Source organism: Tasmannia lanceolata, unplaced genomic scaffold, assembly GCF_043159265.1.
Source record: "Tasmannia lanceolata isolate RefF3 unplaced genomic scaffold, GAP_Taslan_0.1 ptg000013l, whole genome shotgun sequence".
Lineage (NCBI taxonomy): Eukaryota > Viridiplantae > Streptophyta > Magnoliopsida > Canellales > Winteraceae > Tasmannia > Tasmannia lanceolata.
The window spans coordinates 28422587-28443320 of NW_027518690.1; the positions used below are offsets into that span (position 1 = coordinate 28422587).

General features: G+C 38.2%; 1 protein-coding gene and 1 long non-coding RNA gene across 2 annotated transcripts; both read right to left on the reverse strand.

Annotated features, from left to right (window-relative positions):
* Positions 1 to 1581: 1581 nt before the first annotated feature.
* Positions 1582 to 2385, reverse strand: LOC143891389 (uncharacterized). Its single transcript, XR_013255305.1, has 3 exons — positions 2371 to 2385; positions 1830 to 2105; positions 1582 to 1729 (listed from the first exon to the last, which is right to left on the reverse strand). It is a non-coding gene; the product is annotated as an uncharacterized LOC143891389 (long non-coding RNA).
* Positions 2386 to 6249: 3864 nt separating this feature from the next.
* Positions 6250 to 8806, reverse strand: LOC143891122 (uncharacterized). The gene is made up of 4 exons (XM_077395762.1): positions 8689 to 8806; positions 7977 to 7995; positions 6416 to 7839; positions 6250 to 6356 (listed from the first exon to the last, which is right to left on the reverse strand). Exons 1-4 carry the CDS (start codon positions 8804 to 8806, stop codon positions 6250 to 6252), a joined length of 1668 nt encoding a protein of 555 aa, XP_077251877.1.
* Between the last annotated feature and the right edge of the window lie 11928 nt (positions 8807 to 20734).

Sequence of the window (20734 nt, forward strand, 5' to 3'; positions counted from 1 at the left end):
AATCTACATGTAATGGCTAATCTACCCTTGTACATTATTCAACAAGAAGAAACGAGGGTCTACAATTGTAGTGGGGGATAGAATCATATGGAGAGTAATCAACGAGTAGATGGAATGGGCTGCAAGAACAAATAGATTCCATGGCTAGGGGAGTAGGAGTTAACCGACAGATGCGAGCAGGATAGAATTACAAAATTTGCAAGGTTGAATGGAGTCCACAACACTAAGCAGTCCTTGGAGTCCAGAACACCTTGGAAGCTTTTCATCCTTCTCATCTCTTTCTTCTATCATTTCTTATTCGTTGTTGATTTGAATGGTCAGCTTATAGGCTTTCTCTAAAAATTAAAGAGACGCAAGAATACGACAGATAAATGCATGGGTCCGACATGGGTGCCCAGTTAAGTTCCAGGTTAGAAAAGACATAAATGCCCGTTGAGAAATGGAAAAGTGTGTATTCTAATGGTGAATCATTGAGGAATGTCATTGGAAGATGACATTTGCAAGAAAGCATCAACTGAACATTGCAGAAAATTGGGAAGGATTCAGCAAGTGTTGGCTGGAACCATGTCTAGACCAGGTGACAGGTGAGCAAAAGAGAGAGTTAGAGGCCATCCCAAGCTCCCAAAGCAAGTATTTTGTGATTCTGAGCATCACATGATATTACAAGAGCATGACCGACCATGCCAGCTGGGATTACTTGAGGGTGTGGATGGAGCAGGAAACCTTGGTAGGGTCATGCTTAGTTAGCAATTTGCTGTTAGTTGTAGAAATGAGCTGTGATGGAAGCCGAGATCCGGAGGGTCTTGACTTATTTCATTTTTCTCCTTTCCTTCTTCCTCTTATTTTTTGGGCCGAGGAAAAAAAATGTTGTTAGTCGAAGGTCTAAAGAGGGCTGATGTATTAAGCAAGATGGAAATGCAAATTTCTAAACTCACTTTTTCTTTCCATTGGATTTTGTATGAAATTGCTGTTCACCGTCAGCTTGATGGTTATATCTTTGTCAAAATTTTCAAATGTACCATCTTTCCTTCTAGTTTTAAAATTGAGATGTTCAAAATTTTCAGTGGTATGTTCAAGCTCACTTTGTTGATATGCATTAGAAATGGTGTGAAGAACTTACAAAAGTAACATTTTCAAGCCTGAATTGTCAATTAGCATTTTGGAATTGTCCTATCTTGCTGTAGGGACACTTTTAGTGTTGCTAGAGCACATATTACAAGATTTAGCAGAAAATAGTTCCAACTCTAAATGGAATTTTCAATTAGCTAGCCCACTAAAATGATCTCAATAGGCTGTTTTCATGGGAAGTCTTCTTCATTGCCTTGTAGAGGATGCTAGCTAGTGAATCCATATATCAACTACAGAGAATGACAAAAATCAAGGACAATCAAATAACATTGTAACTACAAGCTATAAGTTGTTAACTCTAGTATTTAACCTAAAGACAAAACATATAAACATATAAATATATATAAATTAATTGTACACTTACATATGCACGAGGCCAAGCAACGTTACTTCCTAAGGCATCCGCGATGACTTGCATCTTTCCAGTTGGTCTTGGCAACTTTGCTTCTCGAGATATGCCTCCATTAATAGTTACTACACACCATCCCTCTCCCAATTTTTTTCCTCCTATAATTAAGGTGGGATCTTCATTTTTAAAGAACCCTTTTGCCACAAATTTGCCTTCACTATTCTTCAACTTACATGGAATGCATTCATGAGTCTGAAAACAATTAAGTTGCAAATTTGGTGGTCAAATAGATATGAACATCAGTCATCCAACCTTAGAAACTATCATGTACTCACTAAAAAAATGTAAATACCTTGTTATTACGAGCCTTAGCCCGAGGTGAAGCACGAGTGACCTGACCAACAACTGGAGCGGTACGAGGAGCTTTAGAAAAAGGAATGGTAGGAACATCAATAGGAGTATTAGTAGGAGCAATAGGAGGAAGACTAGTGGGAAGAGCCAGTGGATTTGTATGAGGAGCAACAGGAGGAACTATAGATTGGGCAACATGAGCATCGGGTTGATCAACACGACTTGCAACCGAAGAGTGCACTTGATTCGGCAAATCAACGTTGCGTCCGATAATGGCCTGCCATTAATTAATAAAAATGAATCATACATGGATGTATTCATAAACAAAAAAATTGGTGATAAATCGTACATGTATAGGTAAAATTCATTGAATTTGTAAATAAATCACATTGATCACAAGTTCTGAACCCCGAGATCCCATATAAAAGTAGCAATTAAGAAAAATCAAGAATCTAGTACAGAGAGAGAGAGAGAGAGAGAGAGAGAGAGAGAGAGAGAGAGAAAGAGACAGAGAGAGAGAGAGACTAAGGTTATGTTCTTACATTTTGAATGAGTATTTCTTTCACTTGCCTCAGCTCCTCTTCCAAATTGGCTACTTTATTTTGTAATATTACCTCGTTTTTGGACTTAGTCGTTTCACGATGGGATTTTTTGCCCCATAGAGTTGATGGGGTTGGCCCTTTCCCTAAACATCGCACACGACCATGTGTATCTGGACCCATAGCTTGGGAGAGGATGTCGCCATTGCAAGCCGTGCTACCCTGAGAGATATCCATAGGTTGTGTTCCTTGAAGCTCACGTATCTTTTTCTACATTAACAATCCAAATAATATGTGAAGAGCATATTATCAAAAAGGGAAGAAATAAAGTTAACCAACTTTTAAGTGTAAAAATAATGCCAATATGCAAATATTTTTAGTGTACAAATTTATGATATCAATAAACTAATTAAGAAATTGGGGAGCACATTATAAACATACTACAACATCTTCAGACGAATCAGTCACGAGTTTCCCATCTTTGCTTGTACGTGTCTTGATCCATAATTCATCTCGTGGTAATGTGGTTTTTGTCGTCTCCTCCTATCAACATCATAAAAGAGCAAAGAATATTTATTAATTAAGATAAAACAAATTCAACAAATTTTACATCAAATAAAAAAGTTACCTCTTCCTCGATTATAACAGCGAATGCCTTGGAACCTGCGGTGTGTGGTATCCAAGAGGAATTGCGATTTGCAATATTTGCGGTGCTTTTTGTCTGCAATATTAAGTTCATAAAATAATTTGTAGAGAAGATCACCCTTCCAAGAATAGTTTACTAATTGAGAAGTAAATAAATACCTGAAAGTCATCTGTTTTCCAATAGTTCCACAAAGCGATATATTGAGACTCGACAATACCATCGAGTTTAGGTGGAAAAATAACTTCCTCACTGCTTTTATCGAAGTACTTTTTCCTTAGTGTGTATTTGAAGTACTTCCATTTCTCATTTAACTGGATCATCACCCAGTCTTTTCCATCTATAGGTACATCAAACTTCTCCTGCATATATATGTTTAAATTAAAAGTAGTTACATTGTAGTTAAAACATATGATAAAATAATATATTAACCACACAAAGATAATAAGCTCTTTTTCCTAATATATACCAGCAGTGTACTCCAAGCATCCTCCCTATTTGATTCGGGCATATTCTTCCACGAAAACACATTGATTGGTAGTATAGAACCAATCTTAGCAATTACACCCAGAAACTTACCACATTTGCATGCATTTTTACCAACCACTTGTTTGAATTTGTTTAGGTTGACAGGTAAGCGACCTTCCATCTTATATAGGTGATCCAATTTTGTACGTCCCCTAGGATTCTTTTTCTTTTTGTTTGATGAGGTCCCCTCCTCTTGGGCTTGGGATGCATGTTGATGTACGTCCATTGAATCGTGGGGTGAAAGAGGTTGGGTGACCCCCTCTTCTCGAGCTTGCGACATATTTAATCCCCTTGCTCTTTTCACGGTCTGTCATATTAAGTTAATGTTAAATGCATAGCAAAAAAACACAAGGATGCGAAGGAATTTAAATTAAATATACATCCCAAATTCCCAAATGCTTATTTCTTCTTTCATGGTAAGACTAAGACCCAATTCAGCAAACATGGAATTGACTGGAATAAAATAAAAGAATAATATAACACTGATGAGAGCACATATACCTTTTCCCCATGGAAGCAAGAAAACTGCTACAAGCCTACAATATACACATGTGATTTGGCCTAACTTTATTAGCATTAAAGCTTTATGAATGCAAAAATGAGGTATCTTCATTACAAAAAAAAGATACAAAGAAAATTAGAAGCATATAAATGCAAAAATGAAGTATCTTCATTACAAAAAAAGATATAATCATAGTGATAGTGTATGTCCCATTCTTCACTCCGACGTTTCCCAAATATCTATAAGATTATCAGTACAAGGCGCATCGCTCTCATCTACAGGCTCAAAATCATCTCTATAGTCTTCCTCTGGTGTATCAAAGAAGTCTCTAGGCGTCGTCTTCCTAACCACATGCCAATGTTTATCTGTGGGATCTTCTACATAGAAGACTTGCTCTACTTGAGACGCTAACACGAAAGGATCATCTTTGCGACAATGGTTTAGGTTCACAAGTGTGAATCCTAAGGGATCCTTCTTGATCCCTCTATCAGCATGATAGTCAGCCCATTCGCATTTGAATAGCAGCGCCTTCCTGCTTCCATAATAGTCCAATTCAATAATCTCGGTCAAAACACCGTAGTAACTCTTGTCTTCATGAATGGGGTTTTTATCTTTTCTACTTGCATAGCTTGGGGTTTTCGCAACCACGACTACGCCGCTATTTTGCGTCTTCCTTTTCCTCTCGAGCGCCTTTGTATGAAAACGAAAACCATTTATGAGACAGCCACTGTACTTCTTTACCCTTTGTGATGGCCCACGTGCCACCCACCGAAGATTTTCTGACACTGGATCATTTCCCTCATCCCGTAACTTCCGAACCTATTTAACATAAGATTTCAAGTTGATAAGAATTAATGAGGTGCACAAAGCATTTGACTGCAATGGGAGTGTTATATTATTTACTCACGTAGCCTTTAAGCCATTCTGGGAATTCTGCATTGTGAATGCGTTCTATGTCCCAATGTTGATCACGAGGATGTTGATCCCGAATGGCATCAAGATGTGCACTACAAATGAATTGCAAGGACGTTTAAGCTTCAAAGGTGATATAATATGTATTGCAACATAAATTAGTTTCTTAAGCTAAAAAAATAACTCACAGACGGTATTCATCGATTTCATTGCAGTTGTTTAACACATATCTATGTGCTAGTATCAATGTGGCTTCATCGAGATCATCAATGACAGGACCACCAAACAAACGACTCGTGTGTTTAAACACACCCCACACTTCTTCTTCGAGAGCATGTGCCCTATTATCGTCATTCCTCAATGGTCGGTTAAAACGTGTCTCAACACTCTGCAAATACCTTGAGCAAAAGGTGAGGCATTCGTTAGCTAGGTACCCTTCCGCAATAGATCCCTCGGGACGACTTCTATTGCGCACATATGACTTTAATGTGAAGAGGTACCTGTGAAGACACATTATATTCTTATGTCTGCATTAGTAGATTGAACAGTACAATTACAACAATAACTAATTTGAATGTTAAGTATTTACCTCTCAATGGGGTACATCCAACGATAGTGTATGGGGCCAGCTATTTTCGCTTCGTATGCTAAATGTATGGGCAGGTGCACCATAATATCAAAAAAGCCAGGTGGAAATATAGTCTCGAGACAACAAAGCGTCACGGCAATCTGAGACGTTAGCCTCTCAAACTGTTCTCCCGTGCCAACTTTAGAACATAAATCCCTAAAGAAATTACATAAATCAATAAGGACCGAACTGACTTTCTTGGGTAACGTTGTCCGTATAGCTAACGGGAGTAATTGTTGCATCAAGACATGAAAATCGTGGCTCTTTAATCCTGAAATCTTCAATGACTCAAGATTCACACATCTTGAAATATTTGCAGCATACCCATCTGGAACCTTCACTCGCTTTAACACTTGGCAGAAAACTTTCTTTTGTTTCCTAGTCATCACGAAGCTATCTCTTGGCCTTAGATGCATCTTTTCTAGGTCGAGGCGAGCTTCTTCGGTATCCTTTGTTTTTCCTGTAATATTCAATAATGTACCAACCACTTTGTCACCGACATTCCTCTCAATATGCATTACATCGAGATTGTGAGGCAAAAGAAGAGTTTTCCAATATGGTAACTCAAAGAAGATACTTTTTTTCTTCCACGGTGAATTTTTCTTCACCCATTTCTTTGTCCCAAGTAAATTTTTAAACTTAGGTAATTTTTTCTTCTTCGGTGAATTTTCATTCCCTAGCGAACCTTTCTTCTTTGGTAATTTTTTCTTCCTCGGTGATTTCTCTTGTCTCTTCCTCTTCTGACCCTTCCCTAATGTGAATGTTAAGCCCTGTAGCTGCTTCAACACATCAGACCCATACAGTCTTCTAGTGGGAGATTCCCATTCTTGTTTACCATTGAACTGAATTCTGTTAGATCGAAATTTATGATCTTCCGGAAGAAATCGTCGGTGGCCCATGTAGCAAAACTTCTTCCCATGAGCTAACCACTGAGAACGCGTGTCAACATTGCAACAAGGACAAGCCTTTTCCCCTTTAGTGCTCCAGCCTGACAACATAGCATATGCGGGAAAATCACTAATAGTCCATAAAAGTGCTGCACGCATTCTAAAGGTTTCCTTTCGTGAGTGGTCATAAGTATCTACTCCATCCACCCAAAGTTCCTTAAGCTCCTCAATCAATGGTTGCAAGTACACATCAATTGCATTACCAGGTGAATGTGGGCCAGGAATGAGCAAAGACATCATCATATAAGGTTGCTTCATACACATCCATGGCGGCAAATTGTATGGAATAAGAATGACGGGCCATGTGCTATGTGTAATGTTCATGCTCCGGAATGGATTAAACCCATCGCTTGCTAAGCCAAGACGAACATTGCGAGGCTCCAAACTAAAACCTTCGTGTTGAACGTCAAAATCTTGCCATGCAGGGGAATCGGCAGGATGTCGTAATACACTGTCATCCTTCCTTCCCTCGTGATGCCATCTCATGTAAGAGGATGTTTTTGATGACATGAATAGCATTTGAAGCCTACCTTTCAAAGGGAAATGGCGAAGAACTTTTGCAGGAATTTTTTTATCTTTCTTGCATGAGTTTGTTCCCTCATTAACTGTGTTGTTCTCAGTCGTTTTCCATCTTGAGGTACCACATTTGGAACATGAGCTAAGATTGGTAGTCTCCCTCCAATATAACATACAGTCATTCGGACATGCATCAATCATGTCGTAATGGAGTCCTAACTCCCGAATGATTTTCTTCGTTTCATACATGTTCTTCGGCAACAATACACCCTCAGGAAAAGCACGCTTTAACAGCTCAAGTAGCATGTTGAATGATTTATTAGTCCATCCACATAGGCATTTTATGTGAAACAACTCAACTATAAAAGATAATTTCGTAAACATCTTACAACCAGGGTACAACTCTTGTTCAGCATCCCTTAACAAATTGTAAAATGAATGAGCTGCTTCATCAGCACCCCCCTCCCCTCCATCTTCATTTGTTGGATCAATCCCTTGCACAACTTCCTGCATATCGTTCAGCATCTCATGCATGTCATCATTCACTTCCTCTTCCACACCCATGCTATTCGGGTTAATAGAGGTATAATGTGATGACTGTTCTCCATGATAAACCCAACAAGTATAATTCTTCATCATTCCATCGCTTATCAAATGCACCTTCGCCTCTTTAGCATTCACCCAGCACGTGCATGCACATTTCTCACATGGGCACAAGATCTTTCCATCAAAACACTTATTCTTGAAAGCGTATTCGAGAAAATCTTTTAGCCCCTGTACGTATTCGGCTGAATTCCTACACAATCCAGTAACTCTTACATTAACTATTAAAATTATACCGATTAAAATTGAACGAGATTTGGAAATTTTACTAGGCCTATGATTCGTGTTATACCTTTGTTTATTCAACCAGCTCTTGTCCATTTCCTATACCTTCTAATGGTCCTGAAATCTGTTCATGAATTAAATAACTATGATCATAAATTGAGACATAAATAACTTTGACTATTTATTCTAAGATTTTTGTTCAAGATTTTTGTTCCCCAAAGATGATGATATGCTTCTCGACTATTTGAATGAAGATGGACAATCTATTGAACCCACATGGGAACAAGGGGGTAAACTTGTAGCCTAGTGGTTGAGGATTTGTATCTCAACCATGAGTTTAGAGGTTGGAAACCCAGCTTACCTATTAAAAAAAAGATTCTTTGGAAACTGTAATTAAGTTTGACAACTGTTAAAATAATAAAGGGTTTTGTTAAGACTGCCCTACGGTGCTTTGGAAAAGAAATTTTACACATCTTTTTGATAGAAAATTCAAAAAAACATTTGTAAAAGTGTCAAACAACGTGAAAAATGATTGCAAAATTTCTTTTCCAAAGCACCTAAAAGAGTGCCCTCTCATTAACAAAACCCAATAATAAAAGACAAGATAAGTTAATGCAATTATAAAAACATGGCAGTGCGAATATCAGTAGCCTTCTTTGAATGGGGCTATCAATGAAGTTAGTGAAAAAGAGAAAAAAGATTGGGGTTTTTTATTGATTTATATTTCCATTTTTTTCTTGGGAAATGATAAATTCGCACCCCCTTAGGATAATTCAAACCCTTGGGACCTGAAAAAGCGTTAAAGTCTTCCACATACCCTCCTTTACAATCTGGAACTGGTTGGAGCTCCTACATTCCGAATTACAACCCATGAGATATTGTTGCAAATTTGAAAAGGTTGTTAAATGGCGAGCCAGTGCAGCCCATGTATCCATGGTACAAAGGATTCAAGGTCACCCTCCCTTATCCTCGACTAATTTCTTCAGTAATGTTAAACAGTAGAATGTTTTGACACAAATCAGGGAACAATTGAGAAATCGACAACAAAGGAATCTTACACCATCACTGGGATCATTGAGGAAGTTGACGAGACAACATTGAGGATTACAGAACTGCCAATCCGTAGATGGATACAGGATTACAAGGAATTCTTGGAATCTTTCTGTGTCAGGGAATTTAGGAGATGTTTCTCAATCAGTTATTTTAGGAGATCCCGAACTTTCAAAGTCAAAACTTGTTATGAGCTCAAGCATTTACTTTTCTAGTTAGAGACCAACGAAATTCGAAACGAAAAACGAAAGAAATAAGGATCCCTCCGCAGGGGCAGAGAACCCGTCAAAGAGTAACCCAATTTAGCTAGCATAAAATTGGAACATTCCTATCCAAGTTTAACACATTTAGGTTCTTTGTAGGCAATACTTGCTAGTACTTTCGCTAGAAAAGATTATGAAAAGGCAATGGCTACCGTATCACGAGTTCTGCAGGTATAGTGCTTTTCAAACAGAAATAGTTCTACACAATCTCTGTCTCTCTGTTTTATTATTTAGGTAATTATTTTCTGTGTTAATTATTCGCAATTGATCAGAAATTTTTTATCCTTATATTTTCTGAAAATACTAAGTATGTTCTATTTTGCAGTTGAGTGTGGTTCTGGGACTGTTCCTCACTGTTGGGATTTGGATTGGCTTGCAATTTGGATGGAGAGTATTTACAAAGGATCTCACTGTGGTGAAACTGATTCATATAGGAATCACGGTATTTCTTCACTCTTTTTGAAACCTAGAAGTGCCAACGGATGTGCCTACGGTTGCTATATATGAGTGCCATAAGAAGTAAACCGAAAGAGTCGGCCATCACGGAGCAAATCAAAATTATGATGATTGTGAGACAACTTGTCGAGAAACAAATGTTTTCAAACACAAGGAGCAATAGAAAAAAAGTTTTGATAAGAAAAAACCTATATCAGTTAGAAAATTGCAAGCCTTGTCTACAGGTAGCAGTAACCATTCAATTGATGTAACTAGCAAATGAATAATATTAGATAGAGAGGAATCTACTAGTCAAAGATTGCAAGCTTTATGAATAATCCTCCAAGTCCAACACCAAATATTTGTTCAAGACCTTATGAAGAAGAAGAAGACAAAAAGGAACTTACTCGCCCAACTTTGCTTCAGTCCCTCAATATTCAGGCAAAAGAACCGAGTCTCCTTCTTTGAAAGCAACAAGAATAAGATTTCCACTTCTATCACGAGCACCGGGACCCACCGCTACAATTTTTCTAGAGTTTAACTGAATCGAGCACAGGAAAAAAATCTATACAAGCCTCCAATCAGAGCATTGGTAACCATCCTCTCATTACTCCATTAGCCATTCTGGACTCCCGCATCATTCTCTTCAACGACAAACCAGTGACACAAGTGTTAGTGCAATGGCGAGGGTTGTTTCCGGAAGACACATCTTGGGAGGACTATTCCTCATTGCTGCTGGATTACCCCAACATGACCCTTGAGGACAAGGTCAATTCTCAAGGGGAGGGCAATGATAGAAACCAGATTGGATCAGCACATGAGCCAGAACAGAGTGAACGGGAAACAGAGGTTGAAGATGACGAAGGAGACTCGGTGGGTCAAGCTGGACAAAAGGAAAACATCAAGCGAACAAGAGTGAAACGAAGACCAGAGTGGTTTAAGGAATATATTACTAACTAATCAGAGTTTAGGCCCATTTTCATCATTAGTGAATAAATCATAGGATTAGTTAAGTGCCTTTTAGGAACTGCAAAAAGGGAATATTGGTTGTTAGCTGAAATGCCAGCTGTACCAAATCAATTAGAGTTGTCTACAAATACATGTAAAGAGATCTGAAAAAGGAAAATGATGAAAGAACAGTCTCTTCTCTCTCTTTCCCTTCTTCTTCTCTACGTTTTTTCCCCTGAAATCTTTCCCCTTTTCTGTTCTTCTATTGTTTCATCTGAACGATCTGATAAGGATCGTATCAGTTCACTCATCTGAGATGACATTACATGTGTTTATGTACTGCTCAGCTGCACTCTTAGCTCCTTGTTTATATCTTAATGGCATGTAGAAGTGTGGCAACTCCCTTGCTTCATTCAAAGAGTTCCTAGTCCTTACTTGGAGATATGGAAGCAACATTACAATCAGTATCGAAAAGACATGACCAATGCTTTGTCCATGGATAATGAATACAAAAATATTGCTTCGGATGAAGTAATACAGAAATATAAACAGGTGTAATTCTTGAAAATGCAATACTTAAGTGCCCATTTTCATATCTATTAACCTCTATTTTGTCCTGTTCTTTCTCTTTTTTCCCCTTCTTATATTGGCTAAAGGAATTGTTCTAATGCCTTTGTCAATTTGCTGATGGCTATTACTGAATTGCAGAGAGAGCATCAAGAGGTGACCCAGATGGCGAGTGCCATGTTTTCTAACATAAGTGTGTCTTGTGGGGGTTTTAAGTGAGTTTTTATTCTATAAAGCAAGTTTTCCACTACTTAAAAAATAAATCAGCAAGTTTTCATTCGAATCAGCAATGTCAGGCATAGAAATAAGAAAGTTACCTTTCAGAAACCCTCGAATCCTTCTTCTCTTCTAGATGATTTCGCACATCAAATTTCGCCTTTTTAATGAGAGGGAAATTAGATCCCTTCCTCTTTTCTTCTTCTTTCAAACCCTAAAAGTGCCTCTGCTGTTTTGCTCTTCTCTAAACCGTAAGAAAATTAGAGAACACCTTTCTTCTTTTGGATGGAAGGAATGGAGGTGGAAATGGATGGCTAAGATGGGGGTGGTGATCAAGAGGGTCTATTTATAAACCCTAAGAAAACAGATGAGGGAGAGAGGATGGGTGGAAATGGATGGCTGATTTTACACTTCAAACTCTCTTTTTCTTCCTCTTCTCCTTCTCCCTTCTTCTCCCACAAAACCAAGCCAGAAGAAGCTACTTATGGGTTAGGATTAGGGTTTCCTTGCCAAAACCAGAAGAGGCTACTTGTGGGTTAGGGTTACGGCCGGTTGTGACGGGAGAGAGGGAAGATAAAAAATCGATAACTTCAAGGCTAGGGTGTGTTTACCCTCTTGGGGGTAATTTTGCCATTTTTAAAAATAAACAGGGGCGTTACTGGAAAATGAGTTCGGAATTTGTGTTTTCCGCCTTCCCGAGCGCGCCTCAAGTGAGAAAATCAGTAGGGATATAAATAAAATTAATCCCTACGGTATGCTTGGATTATCCGTCGGTAAAAGACCAATTCTGCCTACGGTAAAGTACTAATTTCAGTAGGGAATCAAACCGTAGGCGTATATATCGAGATTTCCCTACGGAATACTACAAATTCCGTAGTTAAAAGTTCTACACCTACCGCTAAATAAATAGCCGTAGGGATACTATTATATTCCCTACAGAATTTAAATCCGTAGGGAAAGACTGAACTTTTCCCTACTGAATAATAACGGGTCGGTAGGGAAAGTACAGTTTTGTTGTAGTGATTATATAATCAATTTGAGTTTGTGGATTATCAAAACATAGGTAGGGTTGAACCATTGGACTTACATTCTCCCCCTTTTTGATGATGACAAACTAAATTGATTATGAGGTGGAAGCTCTTAATAAAACATTTCAAATTTGAGTTTCGGGATTAAAAAATGTAAATCTAGCTCCCCCTCAATCTATGCTTATAATAAAATATTTCAAATTATGATATTAAGTTTTGTTTAGCAAGTGTTTAACATTAAAGCATAATAAGCATAGAATATGAATGCTATGTGATCATAAAGGGACATATGAGCATGATATGAGAAATATGAACAAAGTTAGTCCACATATCATGATCACTATGTTAAACACAATCAATTTACCTTTACTTCTCCCCCTTTTGTCATATAAAAAAGGTGGGCACAAGATATAACCATTAAGTAGTTTTCTCCCCCCCCCCTTTTTTATTGAACTAAAATGATTTGACCTATTGAGCACAACTAGAGGGATAATGAGCAATGTGAAAATATTATGATGGTCCATATGAACATGAGAAATGAGACTTAAAAGCTCTCCCCCTAAGGATTTGTCATTGGCCTTAGATACAACATTGAAGGTAAGGCATGATAAGCAAGATAGCTAGAGATATGACAGTGGTAGCTTATCTTGGACAAACTTATCATGGAGATAGATGTGTATATCTTCAAAGGCACATGATAAGCATAAAGATATATAGGATAAATGATTAATCATGTGAAATGGGAACCTATGGATGAAATTCAATGGAATTGCAGGTTAAGGCTCAAAATTAAAAACATATTAAGGGTGAATAATGAATACATGAGGTACCACATGATAAATCCAAAATGGGACAAATATAACTTTAAAACTCCCCCTTTATTAATGACTCACACAATAAGTGAATCTAAAGGGATGTCCTACCATAGTCCTCAAGGGTTAACAATGAGAATAGATGAAGGAGAACCCTTGGGTTACAATATTGCATGCTTTCCATAGACTAAATGAAATTATGAAATGATTTGGCACACACATGTATCTAAAGTTTGTTTTCAAATGATATTATATTTAAGCACACCCTACGAGATAAATATTCAAGTCTTGGTTTTAGGTACCCAAACCTTTTTGGGTCCATCTATGTTATAGTTTCACAAGACTTGTCTTTTCTCACCCAAACACGATGAGATGATCTTCTAAATCTACATGCATAGTGGTAATGTCTAAGTAATCCACAATAATGACATATAGGAATGACGATGCTTGTGCTAGCATAAGTATGGACATGAGAATAGCTAGCATATGATCCATTGGACTTGACAAACTTATTTTTATAAGCAACTTTCTTTTGGGAATTTTGGTAACCGAGACCACTCTTTCCAAAAGAAATTTTACTTTATAAGATCTCATCAAGTTTGTTCTTGCCACAAGAATGTTTGAGAATAAGCTTATCATAATCACATTTTAGGCTCTTATTCTCCAAACATAATTTGTCAATATCATTGCAAAACTTTTCATTTTCTTCTTTCAAATGATTAAATTTACAAATAAGATTTTCACATTTTCCACTCAATAAATTGTTTTCCATAACTAATTTATCATTTAAGGAGATTTTCAAATCAAGTTCATTTTTCAAGTTTTCAAAGTCCTTGGTTATCTTTTGAAGAAACTTTTTGAATTTTTGGCTTTTGGAAACTTCAAGAAGTAAAGCTGCTTTTTCACAAATTTCAATTAATTCTTCCATAGTAGGTTTTTTTTATATCACTACCATTTTCACTATCACTTTCAAGGAAAGAATCTAAAATTTGACTTACATTGAGTTGGGATGGATCGCTTGCTATGTAGCATACAAAGTTGGACTTCTCATTCTCACTTGAGTCAATCTTGGATGAGTCACTCAAGCCCATCCCAATTTACGCTAAAGCTCTTCTTTTTCTTATCGTCTTTCATTTTTCTTCTATCTTTATTCTTCTTGAGCAAAGGGTACTCCAAGCGAATGTGTCTGGCTTTCCCACATTCATAACATTGGACGGGATCGTCATCTTCTTCTCTTCTTGGGGAGTTGCTTCTTCTAGCATATCTATTCTTCCAGTTCAATCTCCCAAGCTTGTTCATCTTCTTGGTGAGGAGATCCAAATCTTTAGTCAAATTCTCAAGACTTGACTCTTGGTCACTTTCATCTTCCCCACTATCAACCTTTGCCTTGAAGGCCATTCCTTTCTTCTTTGATTCTTCTTTTATGCTTTGTCTTTTTCCTTCTTTCTTCTTCATATTCATCTCATGAGTAATGAGGTTTCCCATGAGGTCATCAAGTCTAAGGGTATCCAAATCTTTAGATTGCTCGATCGCCGTGATCATTAAATCTCAATTGTCCGGGAAGCACCGAAGAAGCCTTTGGACTAACTCATAATTTGTATAAGTCTTTCATAATGCACTCAACTCATTAACAATGCTAGTGAAACGAGTAAACATATCGGAAATAGACTCATTCTCTTACATTTCAAAAGATTCAAAGTCACTAATTAATATATTAACTTTAGATTTCTTAACTTGAGTTGTCCCTTCATGGGTTGTCTCAAGTGTAGTCAAAACTTCCCTTGCCGTCTTACAATTTGAGACTCTATTGAATTTCTCGGGAGATAGTACACAAAAAAGTTGGATCACACCCTTAGCATTCAACGTAGCCTTCTTTCTATCCGCGGCACTCCAAGTTTTCCTCTCCGTGGTAGGTTCAACACATCCTTGTTCAATTAATTCCCACATTTCAAAATTTATGGATTCAAGATAAAAAGACATTCTAATTTTTCAATATCCATTGTTTTGTCCATTAAAGTATGGGGATCTATTTGAAGATTGACCTTCGGCATACCCGGAAGGAGTTACTAGAAAGGGATTGGTTTCCATGGATCTTTCTCTTGTAGATTTTTAGAACAAAAATTTCTATAGGAGCTTTTAGCTCCGATACCAACTGAAATCCCAATGGGAAAACCAAGAGGGGGAGGGGTGAATTGGGTCTAATTTAAAAATCTCTACAATGCAATTTGTTTAAGCACTAGAAATTTAAAGTGCAACTAGCCCTTGCTAATTAATAAATAAACAAGTGAATATATTACCACAATTGTTGCACAAAGGAGAGAAGAGAGAGAGAGAGAGAGAGAGAGAGAGAGAGAGAGAGAGAGACAACGAACACGAGATTTATAGTGGTTCAGTCTATCACAAGACCTACTTCACTCTTCACGTTAGTACGCGAGTTCCACTATCCCGATTCTTCTTCAAATGGCCGGATCAATGAGCCGATTACAATGATCAAGGTTCTACTTTCTTGGGCCGAAGTGTAGGACCCTTTACAACCAAGCTTCTCCTTTCTCAAGGGCCGAAGCGTAAAACCCCTTACACACGAGCTTCTACTTTCTCAAGGGCCGAAGCGTGAAACCCCTTCTACAAACAAGCTTCTTCTTCTATAGGGTTGAAGCGTAGAACCGTCTTTACAAAAATGGAAGGGAGAAAGAAATAAACACTCTCAAGCCTCTTGATAGGCAAAAACAACTCTCAAGCTCACAAAGTCTCCAAATGATTAAAACTAAAAGCTCATGGAGATCCTCTTGACAAGTAATGGATGCAAGTTCAAATGCACAAGCGGTAGAAGATGATTCCTTTTGATTTTTGAAGATTAAAGCACTAGGATTTGATAAATGATGTTTCAAAAGGCTATATTGAAGGTCTTTAATGGGGTTTATATAGCCTTAACAAGTTTATGACCGTCTGGAGGCAATAATGTAATTTCTGTGTTAGGTGCACCTAGGCTGCGCAGGCCCCAACGGCTCTTTTACTAGACCATGGAGGTCGACCGGGCTACAGCGGTCGCCTGCTCTTATCGGGCGCTCCTTTTTATTTTTGAATTTCGAACATCCACGGTCGACCGAGGTGTCTGCGGCCGCCCGCCGAGGGCTACCTTTCCGATTAACATTTAAGCTTAAAAACATGGCACGGTCGACCGAGCCTACGCGGTTGCCCGCCAAGGGCTTTCTATTTTAAAAATTGTTTGGCTCGAAAAACCTTCCGCGGTCGACCGGGTCATCTCGGTCGCTCGCCAAGACCTCCCTGGATGGTTTCTGACTTTTCAGAAACTCCATTTGAGGTCGAATGGCATGGCCCGGTCAACCGGGCCGCTTAAATTTAGTTGATCTTGGAATTCCAGGTATCATCCCGCGGTCGCCCTGCATATCTCGGTCGACCCTGTGTTAAAAACATGGTTTTAAAAGTTTAATCTAAGGGACTTTGGGCCAAGGTCTTTAGGCTTTAGATATGTGTTTTCAATTATCATTTAGGATATGTAAAAATGATTTTCCATGGATTTCGGAAACACTAACGGATGCAAACACTAAATGCCAAGAGGACTCCAAAGCAATCTAAATTATATAAACCTTTGAGTCTTCTCTTGCTTCAATCTTTTTGATTGCTTGCATGGTTTTCTCGAACTTGTGGTTCCCTTGATTCTTCGATAGACTATACGGCTCCAAGGTTGACCACCAACACATGACTTTCTCCAAGTAGCCCTTGTTCTTCTTGCTTCAAGTGTTGATAAGAATGAAACCTGGCTAAATCACAACACTCGTAAAACCATTAGCATTATATAATCAATTTGAGTTTGTGGATCATCAAAACATAGGTAGGGTTGAACCATTGGGCTTACATTTTCCCCCTTTTTTATGACGACAAACCAAATTGATTATGACGTGGAAGCTCATAATAAAATATTTCAAATTTGAGTTTAGGGATTGAAAAATGTAAATCTAGCTCCCCCTCAATCTATGCTTATAATAAAACATTTCAAATTATGATATTAAGTTTTGTTTAGCAAGTGTTTAACATTAAAGCAAAATAAGCATAGAATATGAATGCTATGTGATCATAAAGGGACATATGAGCATGATATGAGAAATATGAACAAAGTTAGTCCACATATCATGATCACTATGTTAAACATAATCAATTTACCTTTACTTCTCCCCCTTTTGTCATATCAAAAAGGTGGGCACAAGATATAACCATTAAGTAGTTTTCTCCCCCTCCCCTTTTTTATTGAAATAAAATGATTTGACCTATTGAGCACAACTAGAGGGATAATGAGCAATGTGAAAATAATATGATGGTCCATATGAAAATGTGAAATGAGACTAAAAAACTCTCCGTCTAAGGATTTGTCATTGGCCTTAGATACAACATTGAAGGTAAGGCATGACAAGCAAGATAGCTAGAGATATGACAGTGGTAGTTTATCTTGGACAAACTTATCATGGAGATAGATGTGTAAATCTTCAAAGGCACATGATAAGCATAAAGATACATAGGATAAAGGATTAATCAAGTGAAATGAGAACCTATGGATGAAATTCAATGGAATTGCAGGTTAAGGCTCAAAATCAGAACCTTATCAAAGGTGAATAATGAACACATGAGGTACCACATGATAAATCCAAAATGGGACAGTTAAAACTTTAAAACTCCCCCTTTATTAATGACTCACACAAGAAGTGAATCTAAAGGGATGTCCTACCATAGTCCTCAAGGGTTAACAATGAGAATAGATATATATTCTTCCAGTTCAATCTCCCAAGCTTGTTCATCTTCTTGGTGAGGAGATCCAAATCTTTAGTCAAATCCTCAAGACTTGACTCTTGGTCACTTTCATCTTCCCCACTATCAACCTTTGCCTTGAAGGCGATTCCTTTCTTCTTTGATTCTTCTTTCATGCTTTGTCCTTTTCCTTCTCTCTTCTTCATATTCATCTCATGAGTAATGAGGTTTCCCATGAGGTCATCAAGTCTAAGGGTATCCAAATCTTTAGGTTGCTCGATCGCCGTAATCATTAAATCCCAATTGTTCGGGACGCACCGAAGAAGCCTTTGGACCAACTCATAATTTGTACAGGGCTTTCCTAATGCACTCAACTCATTAACACTGTTAGTGAAACGAGTAAACATATCAAAAATAGACTCATTCTCATACATTTCAAAAGATTCAAAGTCACTAATTAACATATTAACTTTAGATTTCTTAACTTGAGTTGTCCCTTCATGGGTTGTCTCAAGTGTAGTCAAAACTTCCCTTGCCGTCTTACAATTTGAGACTCTATTGAATTTCTCGGGAGATAGTACACAAAAAAGTTGGATCACACCCTTAGCATTCAACGTAGCCTTCTTTCTATCCGGGGCACTCCAAGTTTTCCTCTCCGTGGTAGGTTCAACACATCCTTGTTCAATTAATTCCCACATTTCCAAATCTATGGATTCAAGATAAAAAGACATTCTAATTTTTCAATATCTATAGTTTTGTCCATTAAAGTATGGGGGTCTATTTGAAGATTGACCTTCGGCATACCCGGAGGGAGTTACTAGAAAGGGATTGGTTGCCATGGATCTTTATCTTGTAGATTCTTAGAACAAAAATCTCTATAAGTGCCTTTAGCTCTGATACCAACTGAAATCCCAATGGGAAAACCAAGAGGGGGAGGGGTGAATTGGGTCTAATTTAAAAATCTCTATAATGCAATTTGTTTAAGCACTAGAAATTTAAAGTGCAACTAGCCCTTGCTAATTAATAAATAAATAAGTGAAATATATTACAACAATCTTTGCACAAAGGAGAGAGAGAGAGAGAGAGAGAGAGAGAGAGAGAGAGAGAGAAAGAGAGAGAATGAACACGAGATTTATAGTAGTTCGGTATATCACAAGACCTACTCAACTCTTCACGTCCGCACGCGAGTTCCACTATCCCGATCCTCCTTCAAATGGCCGATCAATGAGCCGATTAAAATGATCAAGCTTCTCCTTTCTTGGGCCGAAGAGTAAGACCCTTTACAACCAAGCTTCTCATTTCTCAAAGACTAAAGCATAAAACCCCTGCACACGAGCTTCTCCTTTCTCAAGGGCCGAAGCGTGAAACCCCTTCTACAAGCAAGCCTCTTCTTCTATAGGGTTGAAGCGTAGAACCCTTTTTATAAAAATGGAAGCAAATAAATAAACACTCTCAAGCCTCTTGATAGGCAAAAACAACTCTCAAGCTCACAAAGTCTCCAAATGATTAAAACTAAAAGCTCGTGGAGATCCTCTTGACAAGTAATGGATGCAAGTTCAAATGCACAAGAGGTAGAAGATGATTCGTTTTGATTTTTGAAGATTAAAGCATTACGATTTGATAAATGATGTTTCAAAAGGTTATATTGAAGGTATTTAATGGGGTTTATATAGCCCTAACAAGTTTATGACCGTTTGGGGGCAATACTGTAATTTTTGGGTTAGGTGCACCTACCCTGCGCAGGCCCCAACGGCTCTTTTGCCAGACCGGGGTGGTCGACCAGGCTACAGCAGTCACCTGCCCTTATCGAGCGCTCCTTTTTATTTTTGAATTTCGAACATCCGCGGTCGACCGAGGTTTCCGCGGTCGCCCACCGAGGGCTACCTATCCGAATAACGTTTAAGCTTAAAAACATGGAGTGGTCGACCGAGCTTACGCGGTCGCCCGCCAGGGGCTTTCAATTTTAAAAATTGTTTGGCTCGAAAAACCTTTCGCGGTCGACCGGGTTATCTCGGTCGCCCGCCAAGACCTCCCTGGATGGTTTCTGACTTTTCAGAAACTCCTTCCGAGGTTGACCGGCATGGCCCGGTCGACCGTCCTGTTTAAATTCGGTTGATCCTAGAATTCTAGGTATCATCCCGCGGTCACCCGGCATATCGCGATCGACCGGCCCTGTGTTAAAAACATGGTTTTAAAAGTTTAATCCGAGGGACTTTTGGCCAAGGTCTTCGGGCTTTAGATATTTGTTTTCAAATATCATTTAGGATATGTAAAAATGATTTTCTATGGATTTTGAAAACACTAATGCAGACAAACACTAAATGCTAAGAGGACTCTAAAGCAGTCTAAATTATATAAACCTTTGAGTCCTCTCTTGCTTCAATCTTCTTGATTGCTTGCATGGTCTTCTCCTTGTCTTGAGATAGTCTTCAAACTTGATCTCACACTTGTAGTTCCCTTGATTCTTCGATAGACTATACGGCTTCAAGGTTGACCACCAAGACTTGACTTTCTCTAAGTAGCCCTTGTTCTTCTTGCTTTAAGTGTTGATATGAATGAAACTTTTCTAAATCATAACACTAGCAAAACCATTAGAATTATATAATCAATTTGAGTTTGTGCATCATCAAAACATAGGTAGGGTTGAACCCTTGGGTTTACACTCACCCATCACTCTTTTCTCATTCTCTTGCTTTTGTTTCTCACTCTTTCTCTCTCAACCAAGGAGCAATCAACCATCATTCAATGCTCAATCAAGGGTGACATCATGGCATTGAAGGAGG

Excerpts from the sequence above, each read along its gene's own strand:
- LOC143891122 (XM_077395762.1), bottom strand. The coding sequence starts at position 8,806 with ATGGATACATGGGCTGCACTGGCTCGCCATTTAACAACCTTTTCAAAT. Across the intron at positions 6,357-6,415 it reads TAACAGAATTCAGTTCAATG|CTACAGGGCTTAACATTCAC; the intron begins GTAAACAAGAAT and ends GTGTTGAAGCAG.